At 38.6% G+C, this 15,947-nt stretch overlaps 1 protein-coding gene across 1 annotated transcript; it reads left to right on the plus strand.

Moving 5' to 3' along the window:
* Positions 1–647: 647 nt before the first annotated feature.
* Positions 648–15,651, plus strand: rac2 (Rac family small GTPase 2). The gene is made up of 6 exons (XM_084071273.1): positions 648–1,174; positions 4,832–4,903; positions 8,367–8,484; positions 8,669–8,731; positions 12,388–12,547; positions 14,689–15,651. The coding sequence occupies exons 1-6, from the start codon at positions 1,140–1,142 to the stop codon at positions 14,817–14,819; spliced, it is 579 nt and encodes a 192-aa protein (XP_083927399.1). The 5' UTR covers positions 648–1,139; the 3' UTR covers positions 14,820–15,651.
* Positions 15,652–15,947: the final 296 nt, after the last annotated feature.

The following is a 15,947-nucleotide window of genomic DNA, read 5'->3' on the forward strand; positions in this document are numbered from 1 at the left end:
ACAGCAACATTTCTATTTAAAACTTTTCTACATTTACAACTACATATCTTTAGAAAGTCTAGCCATAATCTGAACCACAGTGGAGCTTCTTTCATTTCTTAACATATGGCCCCATCTAGTGTCCAGGGTAAAACACATGTAGGCTACCCACATTACAGGAATGTGTCTATACTGTCTTAGATATAATTCCACAAAAAATATAATGTAAAAAATAGCCTATGGCATAATTATACATTATTATTTTCATTCACTAAAGTTAGAAACAGATGCTGCATGATGATAATAAACTGAAGGAATGCAGCTTTAACAGGTAAGCTGTAAAGTAGACCATGCAGTCACCAGTGGTGGAAAGTAACCAAGTACATGTACTCAAGTACTGTACTTAAGTACAATTTTGAGGTATTTTGATTACTTTACTGGAGTATTTTCAATTTGCAATACTTTTACTTCTACTCCACTGCATCTCAAAGGCAAATATTGTACTTTTACTCCACTACAATTATTAGAAAACTTTAGCTACTTGTTACTTTACTTTGTAGATTTGGATTATTATTACAAAAAATACATTAACCATTTCAGCACTATACTTTGGCGATTTGAAAGTGAACTTGTAGATTTGCTATTTTCAAAGGATTTTCATACATTAAAAAAAAAACATTTGCAGAATGAGTACTTTTACTTTTGGTACTTTAAGTATATTTTGATGCCAATACTTCTGTAGGCCTACTTTTACTCAAGTACATTTTGAACACTGGATCTTTACTTGTAACAGACAGAGTATTTTTACATGATGGTATTGATACTTTTACTCAAGTAAAAACATTTGGTACTTTTTCCTCCACTGGCTGTCACCACATGAACTACTTCCTACTACTGTCTGTCAGGAGCTGAGCGGCAGAGAAGTTGCGTCTACACTACCTACAGCACGACAGATACGCTCCAGAGCACCACGGACATTTGGAAAGATAGAGAGAGAGAGAGAGAGAGAGAGAGAGAGAGAGAGAGAGAGAGATTTGACACAGCGTCGTTAACGGACTTTATTTTGTTATTGTTGCCTTAAAAGTTATTTTTTTTAAACGTTTTAATACTTAAATAGTTACATCGTTTTTTCATACATATATTTTATAAAAGTTTGGACAATGCAAGCCATCAAATGTGTGGTGGTGGGAGATGGGTAAGTTCTATACAATTAATCAAATCTAAAGTTTCAAGACTAATTAGCTAGTTAATGCAATCCGTTTTTTTGCTCTCATTCCCTTAATAGCTTCTAATTGATATCCTTATTGACTGACTGAGAGACATTCTGTAATGATTTTCATAGGAAAAGTTAATTTGAAGTCTAGATGATGCGTTTTTAGGCCATGGCATTATGCATTTATTTCAGCAGTTTCTAAAGCCATGCAGCTTTGACATAAAATGAAGGGAAGACGTTAATGGAAACAGTTTGGTGAGATTGGTGGCAAAATGCATATAGGCTACCCTACAAAATGGATGCCGATCTATAAGGAGATTTGGGGGGAAAAAATCGCGTTTCTACAGAAGAGGAGAGTCGCGTTTGATATTGACCAATTGACAATTTATATGCTGATTAATAACATTTTATTCATGATCTTTGCTTTAGCCATGGGGAACATTAGGTGGATTAGCTAACTCCTCTGTTTCACCCTTCCGCTTTTGAAACAAACATGTTCCTCTTTTGGGCTGTCATCATCTCTGTTACACTCTTCAGTTCCTCTTCAGCTCTGTGAAGTAAAGCTCAAAGTCTCAGTGTCACCCATCATGACTTCCTTAGTTGATCAAATGGAAGTTATCACGACTGCTATATTCTTTGAAGATCTCTTAAGTTTCTTCCTATTTTAATATTTATATTGGTGTATATTATTTTAATACTTTTTGACTTTTCTTTTGACTACTTGAGTAGCCTACTGTGGAAGTGGCTTTCTTTCATCAGACCCCCTGGCCCTGGCTTCCGCATACAGTGCTTTCAAATAATAACAACATGCTGTTTTAACTAAATTGAGTGCTCTGTGGCACTGGTTCTCAAACCTTTACATTTCAAGGTCTCCCCTTAACTCTGACAGTATACAAATGGAACCATGTATACTGTCAGAGTTACAGACTTGTAAGGGTCAATTTAGAACCCCCTAGGACCCAGGGAGTCCCTAGAATCCACTTTGAGAACCACTGCTCTATAGTAAGATGTTCCAACACAGTACCGAGGAGGCGAGGCAGCTGTCATTGCCATTGACACTTGACTATAGATATATCTTTTCCCTTTCCCTTTCCCGTTTCAGTGAAGTTTTACTGTCAGAATGCAGTTTTACCTGCATATACTGCATGCTGGAATGGTGGAGGAGGAGGTGGTGGTTTGACATTCTGTGTACAACTCAAGCACACACACAGTCTTAGCTGTACTTCTGTACTGTCTGCGTAGGCAGGTTGAGACAGTCAGAGATGTCGAGAGAGAGAGAGAGAGAGAGAGAGAGAGAGAGAGAGAGGAGAGAGAGAGAGAGAGAGAGAGAGAGAGAGAGGGAGTGAGAGGGAGGGGGAGAGATGCCAAACAGAAAAGGATGAAAATTAGGGATCAAAGTAGCAGATACTTTACACACACACACACACACACACACACACACACACACACACACACACACACACACACACACACACACACACACACACACACACACACACACACACACACACACAATCCTCACTTTTATATTCATTCACTAGCTGACACTTGTATTTATTTCAAACGATTGACCATATCACACAGCAGCCAGCGTATGAATATGTATGGTAAGTGTGGTATGAATTAGTTACAGCATTATAATGTTGTACTGCCAGACACGTCTTCTGCTCTCATCAGTTAATTTGACATATGTTCCCGCCACAGGGGGAAAATGTGTCTGAAACCATAATCAAGTGTTTGGAATAAAAACAGGAAACTCCCAGAGTATTTATACTGTATTTCTTCAACAAATTACCAAAAAAAGAAGAAAACTAGAGAGAGGATGGACATGTCTTGTGTACAGTTACAGTATGTTTGACATGGCATGATTGCCCTGCCACTCATCTATGGCACATGGCCCAGTATAAAGCACAGTAAAATACTCAGTGTTAATTTAACTCTGAGAGAGTACAAATGTAACCAAATGGACCCCTACGAGGCCATTTGGTTACATTTGTCAAACAACAGCATCCATCATTTACTGAGCTAAATAGAAGTCACTAGTCTTCAGTGATGGTATTATCAACATTATAACTCATGAACACAGTCCCATGCATAACTGGAAAGCCTTTAGAGACTGTGTGTGTGTGTGTGTGTGTGTGCGTGCGTGCGTGCGTGCGTGCGTGCGTGCGTGCGTGCGTGCGTGCGTGCGTGCGTGCGCGCGCGCGTGTGTGTGTGTATGTGTGTTAATTCCTGATTTATTGCAAAGGCAGGACGATATGACAGTGGCGCCTAGTTGTGCTACGGTTTCAGGATGACTGTTGTGATACTGTTTGTCACTTTATTCCTTAACATTTTTATGGGTGCATTTCTAGCACTCCCTACTGAATTTGTAGGGCTTTTCCTTTTAGCTTTACCTGTAATCGATCTCTCCTGTCATCTCCATAATTCTATATCAAAGTTGAGTTAATCAGGATTTCAGGGCAGTACCAGACGTACACAAAGAGAGTGACATAGACACACACATAAAGAGAACGACAAATCTAGAGAAGCAGGTAGAGATTAAGAAGCATGTACGCTGCAAAATCCAGATTGTGCATTTAATTCTGAGAGGACAATTTGAACGGGAATTTCACAGTGTATGACCGTGCTGTATACCTAGACCAACAAAGTCAACAGCATGTGTATATGAGTCAGAGTGGCAAGAATAGATACAGTATGGTGCATATTATAAATCAGACACTCAGACATCAACACCCCTTCTTCCTCAATCCTCAGTGTTAATTTATCAATTTGTACACTCTCAGAAGAATACTAAGGATTTTACTGAGCAGATTTTTTTTTCTTTTTTCACAAGTCTGTTATAATGCGTCTAGCCTTGGGTGGCACTTTCTAACCGTGCTCACAACAATCCCTTCGCGAGAACAAGACTCCTCAACCCAACATTCCTCCTCTCGTGCCTGTACTTGCAGGGCTGTTTTCCTGTGGAATTTCTCTCTCAGCTGCAATTCTATTCAACACCCTCAAAGGCGTTTTTTTTTCATATAATTGTGGAACAGAGTGTTGTACCAGGAAAGAGCCTTGCTAACACAGTGTATGTTTTTTATTTATTTACAAATAATCCACCATCTCTTTCTTGACAGTTGAAGTGAATGTAATAACATATGAACCAGTTGAAATGTTCTCTTTTGTGTTTTAATCAATATTCTCTCAAAGCTGCACTTACCAATGACCATGAGGGATTGGAGTGCGTCTCAAGTAACAACGACAAAGAACCATTTCGTGTCCATGAATGCATATAGAGTCTATATCAAATGGCCTTGCCAACGCATTAACCGTCTATATTCTGGATGCAGCAGTTGTGGTGGCTGGTGAGGCCATTTGACGCATGTACAACAGGGCATGGCAATATATCAATATTATATCAACTCTGTAATTCAACTAAAATTGATATTATCGTCACAATACGATTGTCACAAGGCTGACAATGTTATCGTCACAATATCGATATTGAGGTATTTGGTCATAAATATTGTGATATTTGTCCCTATTGCCCAGCCCTTCTTTATGCATCTCCATATTAGTGTCCTGTGTGGAACTCCCTGTGCTCTTGCAAAGTGTGTTGGCACACAGCTGATATTGCTCAATCTGTGTTAACAGAGCTGTGGGGAAGACATGTCTGCTGATCAGCTACACAACCAACGCCTTCCCTGGAGAGTACATCCCTACAGTGTGAGTGTTGTACCACTGCTTCATACAAACACACACACACACGCGCGCACACGCACGCGCGTGTGCATACACGACACGGACACGATCCTACTCAACACACAGCAGCCATACTGTAATGAACAAACCTAATTATCAGACAATGTATTTGTTTGCATTGGCCAACTTAGAAATATATTATTTATTTAATACACTGTGGTAAATGGTCTAAGTCTTTCCAACGAAAACACTATCATCTCCTGAGTGTTAAAATGATGAACAAAGCTCCAGTTTCAGAAGTGGGTTTATAACAATTTGTTTTATTGTCATAGAGGAAAAACCATTCAGGGGTCAAAATAGGAATAGCGCCCCTTACATTACAACAAACACACCTTTTATACTGAACAGTAGGTATACCTTCATTTCTTTAACAATGAACTTAGACACGCCTTTCCTTTCTCAACAGCCAATGACTTTCAGATAATTTGCATCTTTAATCTACTGTAACTCCACCTCTCATCAGCGGGCTTTTTCAAAGAAATGAATTAGCACAAAACTTTTAAAACAATATCCTTACAACAGTTATTTTTGCAAAGGTATAACCTTAAAAATAGAAACTCATATTCAATCATTACTCCAAAATTCATGCACTTCAAGAAATGTCCAAACAGTATAAAAATATGTTTATGTTAACCCAGAATAACAAAATAAAACAGAATTAAAATGATTACACTACAAATAGACTTTATGCATGATATCCAATTACATTTCTCTGACTACTTATCACTAATTCCTATATACTTTTTTAAAGGATAAACCAAATTATATTATTTCATATTTAGAAGTCATTTTTCTTCACCCAGTTAAACATTTGACCATTCTCTGTAACTCTAAACAAACTCAATGAGTGATCATATTTAACCCAAGATACTATTATATTTCCACCTAAAGTCTTATTTACCTATTTTACTGTTTTTTCTAAAGGGTCTTACATTTTACTATTTCTCATCCTAAGTCTACTTTAGAAAAAGTTGCAACCTAATAATTAGACTCATTTGTATTAGCTAATTTACATTTGGCTAAATGCTTAAGCCTAGTGACCTTTGGTTTTTCACAGTCAGGGAAAATTACTGCAACTCAACTCTATTTTATCTTACTTATCTTATCTATTTCCTTACAAACTTGCTTTGTTGGCTTCCAGCAACTGTCTTGCTTATGGGGAATCAGTAGAAGAGGGGAACTAATGATTTATGCTATTTACATTAGTGACCACCCTCTGTTCTCCTTATCAAAGTAGTTCAGTTCTTGGAGCTTCTTCAGGTGATGTACTCATCACACCTTTAAAATGTAAATGTGAGAACTGATTAGTCTTGTTAGGCAAACTCAGTCACTTTTTGCTGGCACAGTGGACTTTGAGTGAGTCGGGTGCATTTCTCCTTTCCGACATGTCGCCTTTCCGACGTTGACTAACCCTATACTTAACCCTAACCCTAACCTTAACCGCACGCGGAAGCCACTAGTCGGAGTGGTGAGATGTCGGAATGGAAGGAGCACCCCGAGTGAGTCATCAATTTCTTTAACCCAGTTGCTTATTATTAAACCAATGTGTTATAACAAAATAACCTGGTAGTAATATTATCATGTGTGTTGGTCTCAAATCTTAATTCCAGTGAAAGCCCAAAAAAGCAATAAGCTTGACTCCAAAAAATCACACCTTGATGAGTTTTAACTTTTTAGTGAAGAAAAAAGTGCACAGAAAAAACAAACATGACATATACATTCCAAAGTGTTCAAAAAGGTGGTTCTAACTTAACAGGTTTTTAGGTTCTTAACAGGTTTTGTAGGGTCAAAAAACTGTCTTTGCTCCTAGGCTTCCAGCTCTAGACTGACAAACATTTCTAGACACAGGTGCTGTTAATACAGAAAGCTTCTAATCAAAGGCTGTTAGCAACTGGCTCAATGGACTTAATTAGCTGCAAACCCACAAGCATGCACAAAATAATGGCAATCAAGAAAATGTAATCCAAATACTCAAAGTACTCAAAAATACTCTAATACAGAATTATTTTCAATATGGCTCTCACAATGTGTAATAACTACTTTTAATCCTGGATATACCACAACACAAAAAAGGATATTTATACTGTAGTATCTCCGTTCGGGGTGTGGTCGTTAGGAGCATATGTGCCCATTCGGAACACACGCCCCCTTCCGGCCGCCGCCGATTACTTGGTCCCCGGAAGTGCTGCTTGTAGTGTTGTCCAGAACTACTCATCTTGTAGTGTTGTCAAGAACTACTCATCCCATCGACTTCACACACAACACTGAACTTCCTTGGGGCCTCAGCAATACATCCGCCAATTGTGAAGTCGATCGAATGAACAGCTCTCGAGGTATACGAAGCACAGTCAAACAGAAATTGAAATGAAAGGTGCATAAATGGGGATGGGGGGCCGCTGACAGTATGGGCAGGAGCCGTTCCATAGCGGGGCAGGGGCTGGCCCAGGTGCACACATCAGTAATTTCCAAATTAAACTACTACTCCGTAAAACAAACATGGTGACTGCAGCAAGTAACGTTACGCCAAAAAAAGCTGTTATATGTCGTGTTTGTTTATCTTGTGCAATGCACATACCTTAGACAATGTTTAATATATTTCTCTTCCAATTTTGCTGATACTGTAGATAAAAATAGTTTGATCTAATTTTGATAGTGCATTGTCCATTTGGGGGCGTGGCTACCATTCGTAACGTGTTCAGGGCAGGCTGGCTCGGAAGAACCACCAAATCTCTGCTGTCCGGCAGCAACCAGCTAACTCCAAAATGTTCATTTTTCAGGAAATGACTAAAACAAAAAAAAAGTGGATTTAGGAGGTTTTGTTCATCATTGATCGTTCTGATCAATGATGAACAAAACCTCCTAAATCCACTTTTTTTTGGTTCTAGCTTCAGCTGTTCTAGCTGAATGGACCTCCAAGCTCACAATGAAGTTTGAGGTCAAAAGGGGGTGGAGCCTAGAGCCAGCTAAACCAGCTAACTCCACCCCCCTTTGGTGAACTTAGCTGGTTTAGCAGAAAGTTTGATGACCCAATGGAGTTAGCTGGTTTTGTCAGAAGCGCTTTTTGATATTTTTCATTGGTTCAATATTTTTTTAATATTATACTGTATATGAAAATTACATATATATATATATACTGTATATATATATATATATATATATATATATATATATATATATATATATATATATATATATATATATATATATATATGTATATATATATATATATGTATATATACACACATACACGCACGCACGCACGCACGCACGCACGCACGCACGCACGCACGCACGCACGCACACACACACACACACACACACACACACACACACACACACACACACACACACACAAGATGTATGTTTTTGTGTGGTGGTTGCTGTGACTTTGTGACTCATATCTGTGTTGGGTTTCCTTTTCTGGCAGGTTTGATAACTATTCAGCCAATGTAATGGTGGACAGTAAGCCAGTCAACCTGGGACTGTGGGATACAGCAGGACAAGAGGACTATGACAGGCTGAGACCACTGTCCTATCCTCAGACGGTAAGTTTCATATGCACTCACATGCATACTGCACTCACTCAGCAAAACACACACATATCCACACTACACATATAAAATACATCAATGGAGAGCATTCATGATCACATTTTTTATTCAATCTCATGAAATGCTCACCGCCTTTCTCCGTTCCTTACTGTTCCTTACCGTTTTGTTTCATGCACAGGATGTGTTCCTCATCTGCTTCTCTCTGGTGAGCCCTGCTTCCTTTGAGAACGTCAGAGCCAAGGTCAGTCAATGCTGCGTTTGTTCAACCTTTGTCTTCCTAGGATTACAGCATTCAAATACTGCCCTTGAAGTAGTTCCTTCATAACTGTGCTTTTCTTGTGCATCCAGGTCCTCGTTTGCAAGTATCCTAAACCGTTGATTTGGTCCATTTGTAATTTTTTTAAGGTGCAGGCTGGTTATACTAAGGAAAATCAATGTGTTCAAACTCAAAGCCAATGGATTTACCAAAGTCATAATATATGTTTGAGACTGGTTAATGTTACATTGTTTCTGACAGCTACATGGTGGCCGTTGCTAGGATACATAGCAATCATAGATATAATCTATATCTATGAATGCACAGAATCTGTGTGTGTGTGTGTGTGTGTGTGTGTGTGTGTGTGTGTGTGTGTGTGTGTGTGTGTGTGTGTGTGTGTGTGTGCGTGTGCGTGCACACGTGCGTGTGTTAGACTGTTCCTCGCATTTCTTGAGTAGTAATACATATATACTGTACGTGTGACACGACACGCACGCACGCACGCACGCACGCACGCACGCACGCACGCACGCACGCACGCACGCACGCACACACACACAGTGGCACTTTTACAGAGACAACAGATTATAGGTAGAAATTGGCACTCATATTAGAATGTCAGTCAATCGAAATTGGCACCTGAGTTTTCCCACAGGGATCAATAAAGGTGTCTTTGATCTGATCTGATCTGATCTGATCTGATCTGATCTGATCAGGCAGGTAGCTTATTGTGAGCCAGCAATGTTTCACGGCAATCAGACACTGTGTTCATGTCTTGAGGCATTTCATTCAAAACAGGCTATTCCTGCAAAATTTGAAACCTAATCTTAGCCAATCAGGAGGGAATATGAAAAATCAAACAGATCTGTCTTGATCACATGACTATAGAGATAATGTGTACCGATTTGCGTTACGTTTGGACAAAAACTGTAATCTGTAATCCTTGCAAAAATCAGCCTCCTGGTGGCGCTATAACATAACAACCAATGTGAAAGATTTGGGGCATGGACAGTTTCACGCCGATCGGTCCAATGGTGCCGGAGATTAGCTGCTCACAGACAGAATGACGGACAGACGGACGGGGCAAAAACATAGTCTCGGCCAACTCGACCTGAGTTGGTTCTGTCCATGGTCTGCTCTTTTTTCCCTCTGCACCAAATATTTTCTCTGAAAATAGACGATCTATAAAAAATGTGCTCAAAATGTGTTACAATGTCACACACATCATGAGCTTGTAGACGTGCTATTTTCGGCAAATGTTCCCCCCAGAATAGGGATGCTAGGGTTCAAGTGGTTAATGGTAGCAGGCACGCTATGCAGATCCCAAGATCCACATATTTTCCTATTTTGTTTCACTTGAAGCACATGTCTTTCATAAAATATCAAATCATGACCTATTATACCGTTTCATATAACAATAGTAAGATGTTCTTAAAAACAGATTATTATCCCTTTTCCTTAAACGAATATGTACAACTTACACATTCAATAAGATTAATGAGCATGCTGCTATTTTTTTGCCTGCACATGCATCAAAGCAAATTTAATAACACTAACTGTGTTCTAATTAAATATACCTATACCTACAGTCCTACACAGCAACAAATCACAAGAAAAAAGTATTATACCACATCATCTCTAGTGCAATCTTCATAGCAGGTGGGCAGTAAGGATTGAGGCGATAAAATATAGTTATTGGAATTATTGGGGGCCATGAATGTTTCCCACGTTTTCGTTTTGCCATGTTGATTACATCAGAAAAGAAAGCTTGAAAATTGCAGTTCTATTTAAAGATCCTGCATAGGCAGTGTGCAGATGGTGTGACGGCAACCAGATGAGGCATACACATCGGTAGTCATTGCAGAAGTCGTGATTAATATCTCAGTAGCTACTGATGGCCTATCTCAATTGTTGGAGATTAAAACAGATTTTGTCACAATGTTTCACAAAACACACCACACATTACTCCATCTCTTTCAAAGATTTCCTCATGTCTTTCAAAGCTGGCTGATTCTGACGCATGAAAAGAAAAGACAATTTGAAGTTTCTTAACAAGATCTCTGGGTAGATAAAACACATGGAGATAGAAGTGGAACGTCTATGATGAATAAGTCTGTAGATAACATTACACCTTATTCATGTCACATACGGTAGCTAATTAGCTGTCAAATGAAGCTGTAGTGTCACTGGGTAGCCTGTGGTTATTGCCTCTGTATATTTCCCTGGTGTATTCCCATGTTCATGGTATGATTAGTGAAGAAAACAAAACAAAAAACAGAGCGAGAGACATTTTCTTAACCCCTAAAGCCATATGCTTAGTTGTATAACAAATAGCTAAAATATCTGATCTACAAAGCTCATGTGTCGCCTTTTTATTATTATTTTGTTCCCAAAATTGGGAAGCCAGGGTTAATGTGCTTAACATATATTTTTTAATTAAATTATTCAATTGTGATATTATTGCACATACATTTCAAACCTTTCAGACAGTCTACATTTCCCAAAAGGAAATGCATGTATTTAATTCAGTCTGACCAGAAGCGGGGATAACAGATATCCCCACCGATGATAATATTGAATCATCAGATATTACAGAGATATCAAAAGATAAAGTGAACATAGTGAACACAGGCAGTAATTTTGTTTTATTAAAGGTTTCAAAGTGGACTGATTATATTACTGCTCTTTGTTTAATGGACTCATTCATGTTAACATTATTATATATCATTATCATGCAGCATTATTAAGTGTCTATAAAACTCCCATTTGGATATGTTTCTGTTACATGCTGTACTGTATGTACAGTAGTAAACGACAGTAGAGTAAAAAAGAAAAAAAGAAAATCACAATATATTTTAGATATATTTTTGGTATCTCAAACTATTTTCCCCAAAATATAGTTTGTCATTTGTACATTTTGAATAATATGACATATGACTTTATTTTCTGCATGGGTTATCACTGTGATTGGATTACAGTATGTTACAGTATGTCATGTCTTAAACCTTTCATTTGTATCAGTTTACAGTAAGTCACTAACATTTTAGATTTGAACCGATCATATTTAATATGATCGATTCAAATCTAAAACAATTTTCAAAGATGGGAAATGTGTTGGTTTGGAACACCAAAAAACTTTTCAAAACACACTCAGAAAATAATCAAATGGTTATAAAATGAAAAGTTGAAAACATTACATGAACCTATTAATGCTAAAGCTTCTCCATGTTTCATTGGCAAGTTAAGGCAACAGTAGTGAAGCTGCAATGCATAAAAAAAAAACAGCTTATTCACTCTGAATCATTTCCTTTTAATTTCATTTTAGAGTAGATTAGTGTCCTGTTCTGAATATCGAATTTCCATTTCCTGACTTGATTCAGGGCACAAAGTTAATTGATGCCACCCCTGACCCGTGTGTGTGTGTGTGTGTGTGTGTGTGTGTGTGTGTGTGTGTGTGTGTGTGTGTGTGTGTGTGTGTGTGTGTGTGTGTGTGTGTGTGTGTGTGTGTGTGTGTGTGTGTGTGTGTGTGTGTGTGTGTGTGTGTGTGTGTGTGTGTGTGTGTGCGTGTGTGTGCGCGCGCGTGTGTGCATGCATGTATACATGCATACCTGTGTCTGTGTATTTACCATTACCCCCTCTAGTGGTACCCAGAGGTACGGCACCACTGCCCCTCCACCCCCATCATCCTAGTGGGCACCAAGCTGGATCTGAGGGATGAGAAGGAGACCATAGAGAAGCTGAAGGAGAAGAAGCTGTCTCCCATCACCTACCCTCAGGGCCTGGCGTTGGCCAAGGAAATAGGTAAGAGTAGCTTTCCTCTGCATTAAATATTTCAGCACACATAGGATTTATTTTAGCTATCGACCCAGGTAGGCTACTGTGGCTAAAATGTCCACTGAAGAAAATAAAAATGCAACTTTCTTTACCGTGTCAAATTTTGCTGCATACTGTATATTCAGTGTTCAAATTACAATGTGGCTTTCGGGGGAGCCCTATTTTTCAGGCTCCGCCTACATGAAAAAATAAATCAATACATTTTAAATTATACAGAGAATATTTAGCCTGGGACAACAAAGAAACAAACAATTCTTCACCATTGCAATGTTTTTTTTAAATAGCTCTTTACCCACAGCCTCAACCAGAAGACGTTCACAAAACAAAAAAAACGTACAGTGTGTAATACGCATTGTGTGTAAATGCATGGAAGATAACATTAGCAATAAACAACAACATTGTGTTTATTAGACACAAATTATCAGAAATGGCTATGTGTGAATAAAAACACATGTTGACAAGTGCTTTTCTATCAGGCTTTAACTGTATTTATTTCAAGAACCTAAATACACTATATGAAAATGTACATTTATACAGAATAAAACCAGCAGCAATATTTTAGAGCTCCCTAATGAGGCTTCCTGAGGAGTTTAGCTCTCCGTAGCACTTGCCTGCATACGATATTGTCAGTATTCACCTCACTATACAAGTAGAAATGTCACAATTAAAGTGAGGTGAGCATTGGGTGGCACACATCCCAATTAAATTGCTAATCAAATCTTATTTCTGACAAGCCAGTAGAATCTTAACGCTAGACTAAATAAACATAAATTAAAAAAAACTTGTGCCATACAGCATGTCCTTTCCCATTCATGCTAGAATCAGCCCACTCTTTCTCCTGCCAGTCAGACTGGCTAAGCTATTGTCTGGCTAGCATTTTTATTGTCTTCGTGGCAGTGTGCTCTGTAGATCTCACCAGCTGTCTGTAATCTCTGATCTATAGGGGATCTTGTGGTAACGACCTTTGGATCATTAACGGATCGTTGGTTGTGATGGAATGTGACAGTATCACAGTCGGGCAGAAGCCTTGTATCCATATGTCATCTTTTTATGTTTTTTCGTAAATGAATGTCCTACTTTATACTTTGTCATGTAATGACTGTCGTGCAAAAGTAGTGTAAATAACTGATCTACTTAAGGTCCCAACATGTTGGGAGGCTAACCATCTTTGAACATTTTTTGCCTATAGGGACGCTTGGTTAGTCTGTCTGTGGTTTTATGAATATTTAACCAATGAAAAGTATTAATAAGAGCTTGTTACTGTACTGTACTGTACTGTACTGTACTGTACTGTACTGTACTGTACTGTACTGTACTGTAACACAGGTTTGTCCATTTCCTGAAAAGTAACAGTTTTGGACATACAAGGTTCCCGCTTGCCGGAGCCAATATGTAATTGACCTGTGTATGGTATGATTGACCATGGTACAGTGAGACGGTGTATCACATTACCCTGAACAGAACACTGCTAAACCCCACAGAGACCAGTGCAGAAATGAATGCTACCTTCTCATAATTGCCAGTTCTGCAGTGAGAAAAAGGTTGGCCCTGCAGATGGCTGGTCATTCAACATTTCATAATGGAGGAGACAGTATTGTCGGGGTTATACTGGAAGAAGAAATATAAAGTTGAAGTTGTCAGTCAGTCAGTGAGTCAGTCGGAAGTCAGAAGATTTCAGAAGTCAGAAGATTTGGGTCATTGAAATGTTTTATACATTGCCTGACTACACAGTACTGACGTCATAGACTGGCTTTCTAAGTACTTTGAACCTATTGCACCTGCACAATAACCTGTGCAACACTGGGTACCCTGCTGGTATTATGTACCTCATGGCCATAAAAAGCAAATTTTGCTGCAGGCTTTTGTTTTCATGTGTCCACTTGCATGTGTGTGTCCATGTGTCCGTGTGTGCGTGTGTGTGCGTGTGTGCGTGTGTGTGTGTGTTCGTGTGTGTTGCTTATGTAACTACCACTCAGCCAAAGGCGAGATATGATCAAGGGAGACATTATTAGGCTTCTGGTCTTCAGGCAGAGCCACTGTGCTACACTTATGTCATTGACCTGTTATGTTATATATTATGACATAACATATACTGTATATCTATTTAGACTCAGTGAAGTACCTTGAGTGCTCCGCCTTAACCCAGAGAGGACTGAAGACGGTGTTTGATGAGGCAATTAGAGCCGTGCTGTGTCCACAACCCACCAAGCCCAAGCCTCGTCGCTGCCACCTACTTTGAGATGTCCACCATGGCCACTGTCACACAGGGAAAGGGGCTCAGGGATCACACAGAAAACTTGCCTTACATATGTTCAGTTGTGCTTTGCAGTACTGTAAAATCCTACGTGTTCATTTAACACTCAGTGTACAAATGTAACCAAACGGACCATTATGAACTTCAAGTTTATTGTCACTTCACAAGTTGTGTGTAAAAGAGTGGGTGAAATTATTTTCTATGCAAGCTATCACGGATTGCGGTTTTAAAAGACAATCAAGGAAACTCAAATAACACAACAATAAGGTATGGTTTTCTTAAGTAACAGAAATAAGGCAGAGTACCTCACTTGTGCAAGTAAGAGGCATCAACAGCAGGTATGAATTAAATGTGTAAGAATGGAGTATATTACCATTCATAGTCTAATTTTATTCACAGTAATTACGGGTCCATTTGGTTTCATTTATACATAATAAATCAACACAGGATTTACTTTGTATGTGGGGCTTAGACTGTTAAATTGTTTTCAAACAAGCCCTTACAGTTCACCAGCATATATATTAATGTATTGTAATTACACCATTCCTCAAACCTTTGAATTAGTTAGTGTATGAGTGTATGAGTTTAAAAGCTTTTATTTTATAATATGTTAGATTACATGCCCAGTTACTGCCTATTTGGAGAGAAAACAATGTGTATATTGTAATTTGCTGTATGTCTTTATTTGTATTATTGCACAATACAAATTAGCATATACATCTATTGTTTCAGGGCTGCAGCTGTGGTGTATGTTTAAAATGTATGTTTGACAGATTTCACGCAAATATTACACAATAAACTCACACTCTTAAATGCCCTTTAACTGTGGTATGTTTCAGTGGAAAGAAATAGTAGCTTTAATAATTGCAGAAAATGAAAGCTTGTGGCCTCTACATGTAACTGCCATCACAATCATTCAATCAATTAATTCTGCACATTCATACCTGGAGGAGGAGTTTTCATCCATACACAGTTTTTTGCCTTTAATTCTCTCATGAGGTTGTGTCACTGAGTTTAAATTAATCTGCAGCATTGAATAATAAAGCAGTAAGTGCTTTCTTGTCCTAATGATACAACTGTCCGCTGGGTCCAGCCAGTTATACACTGTTGCAT

Source organism: Gymnoscopelus microlampas (genome assembly GCF_963454915.1).
Source record: "Gymnoscopelus microlampas genome assembly, chromosome: 11".
Lineage (NCBI taxonomy): Eukaryota > Metazoa > Chordata > Actinopteri > Myctophiformes > Myctophidae > Gymnoscopelus > Gymnoscopelus microlampas.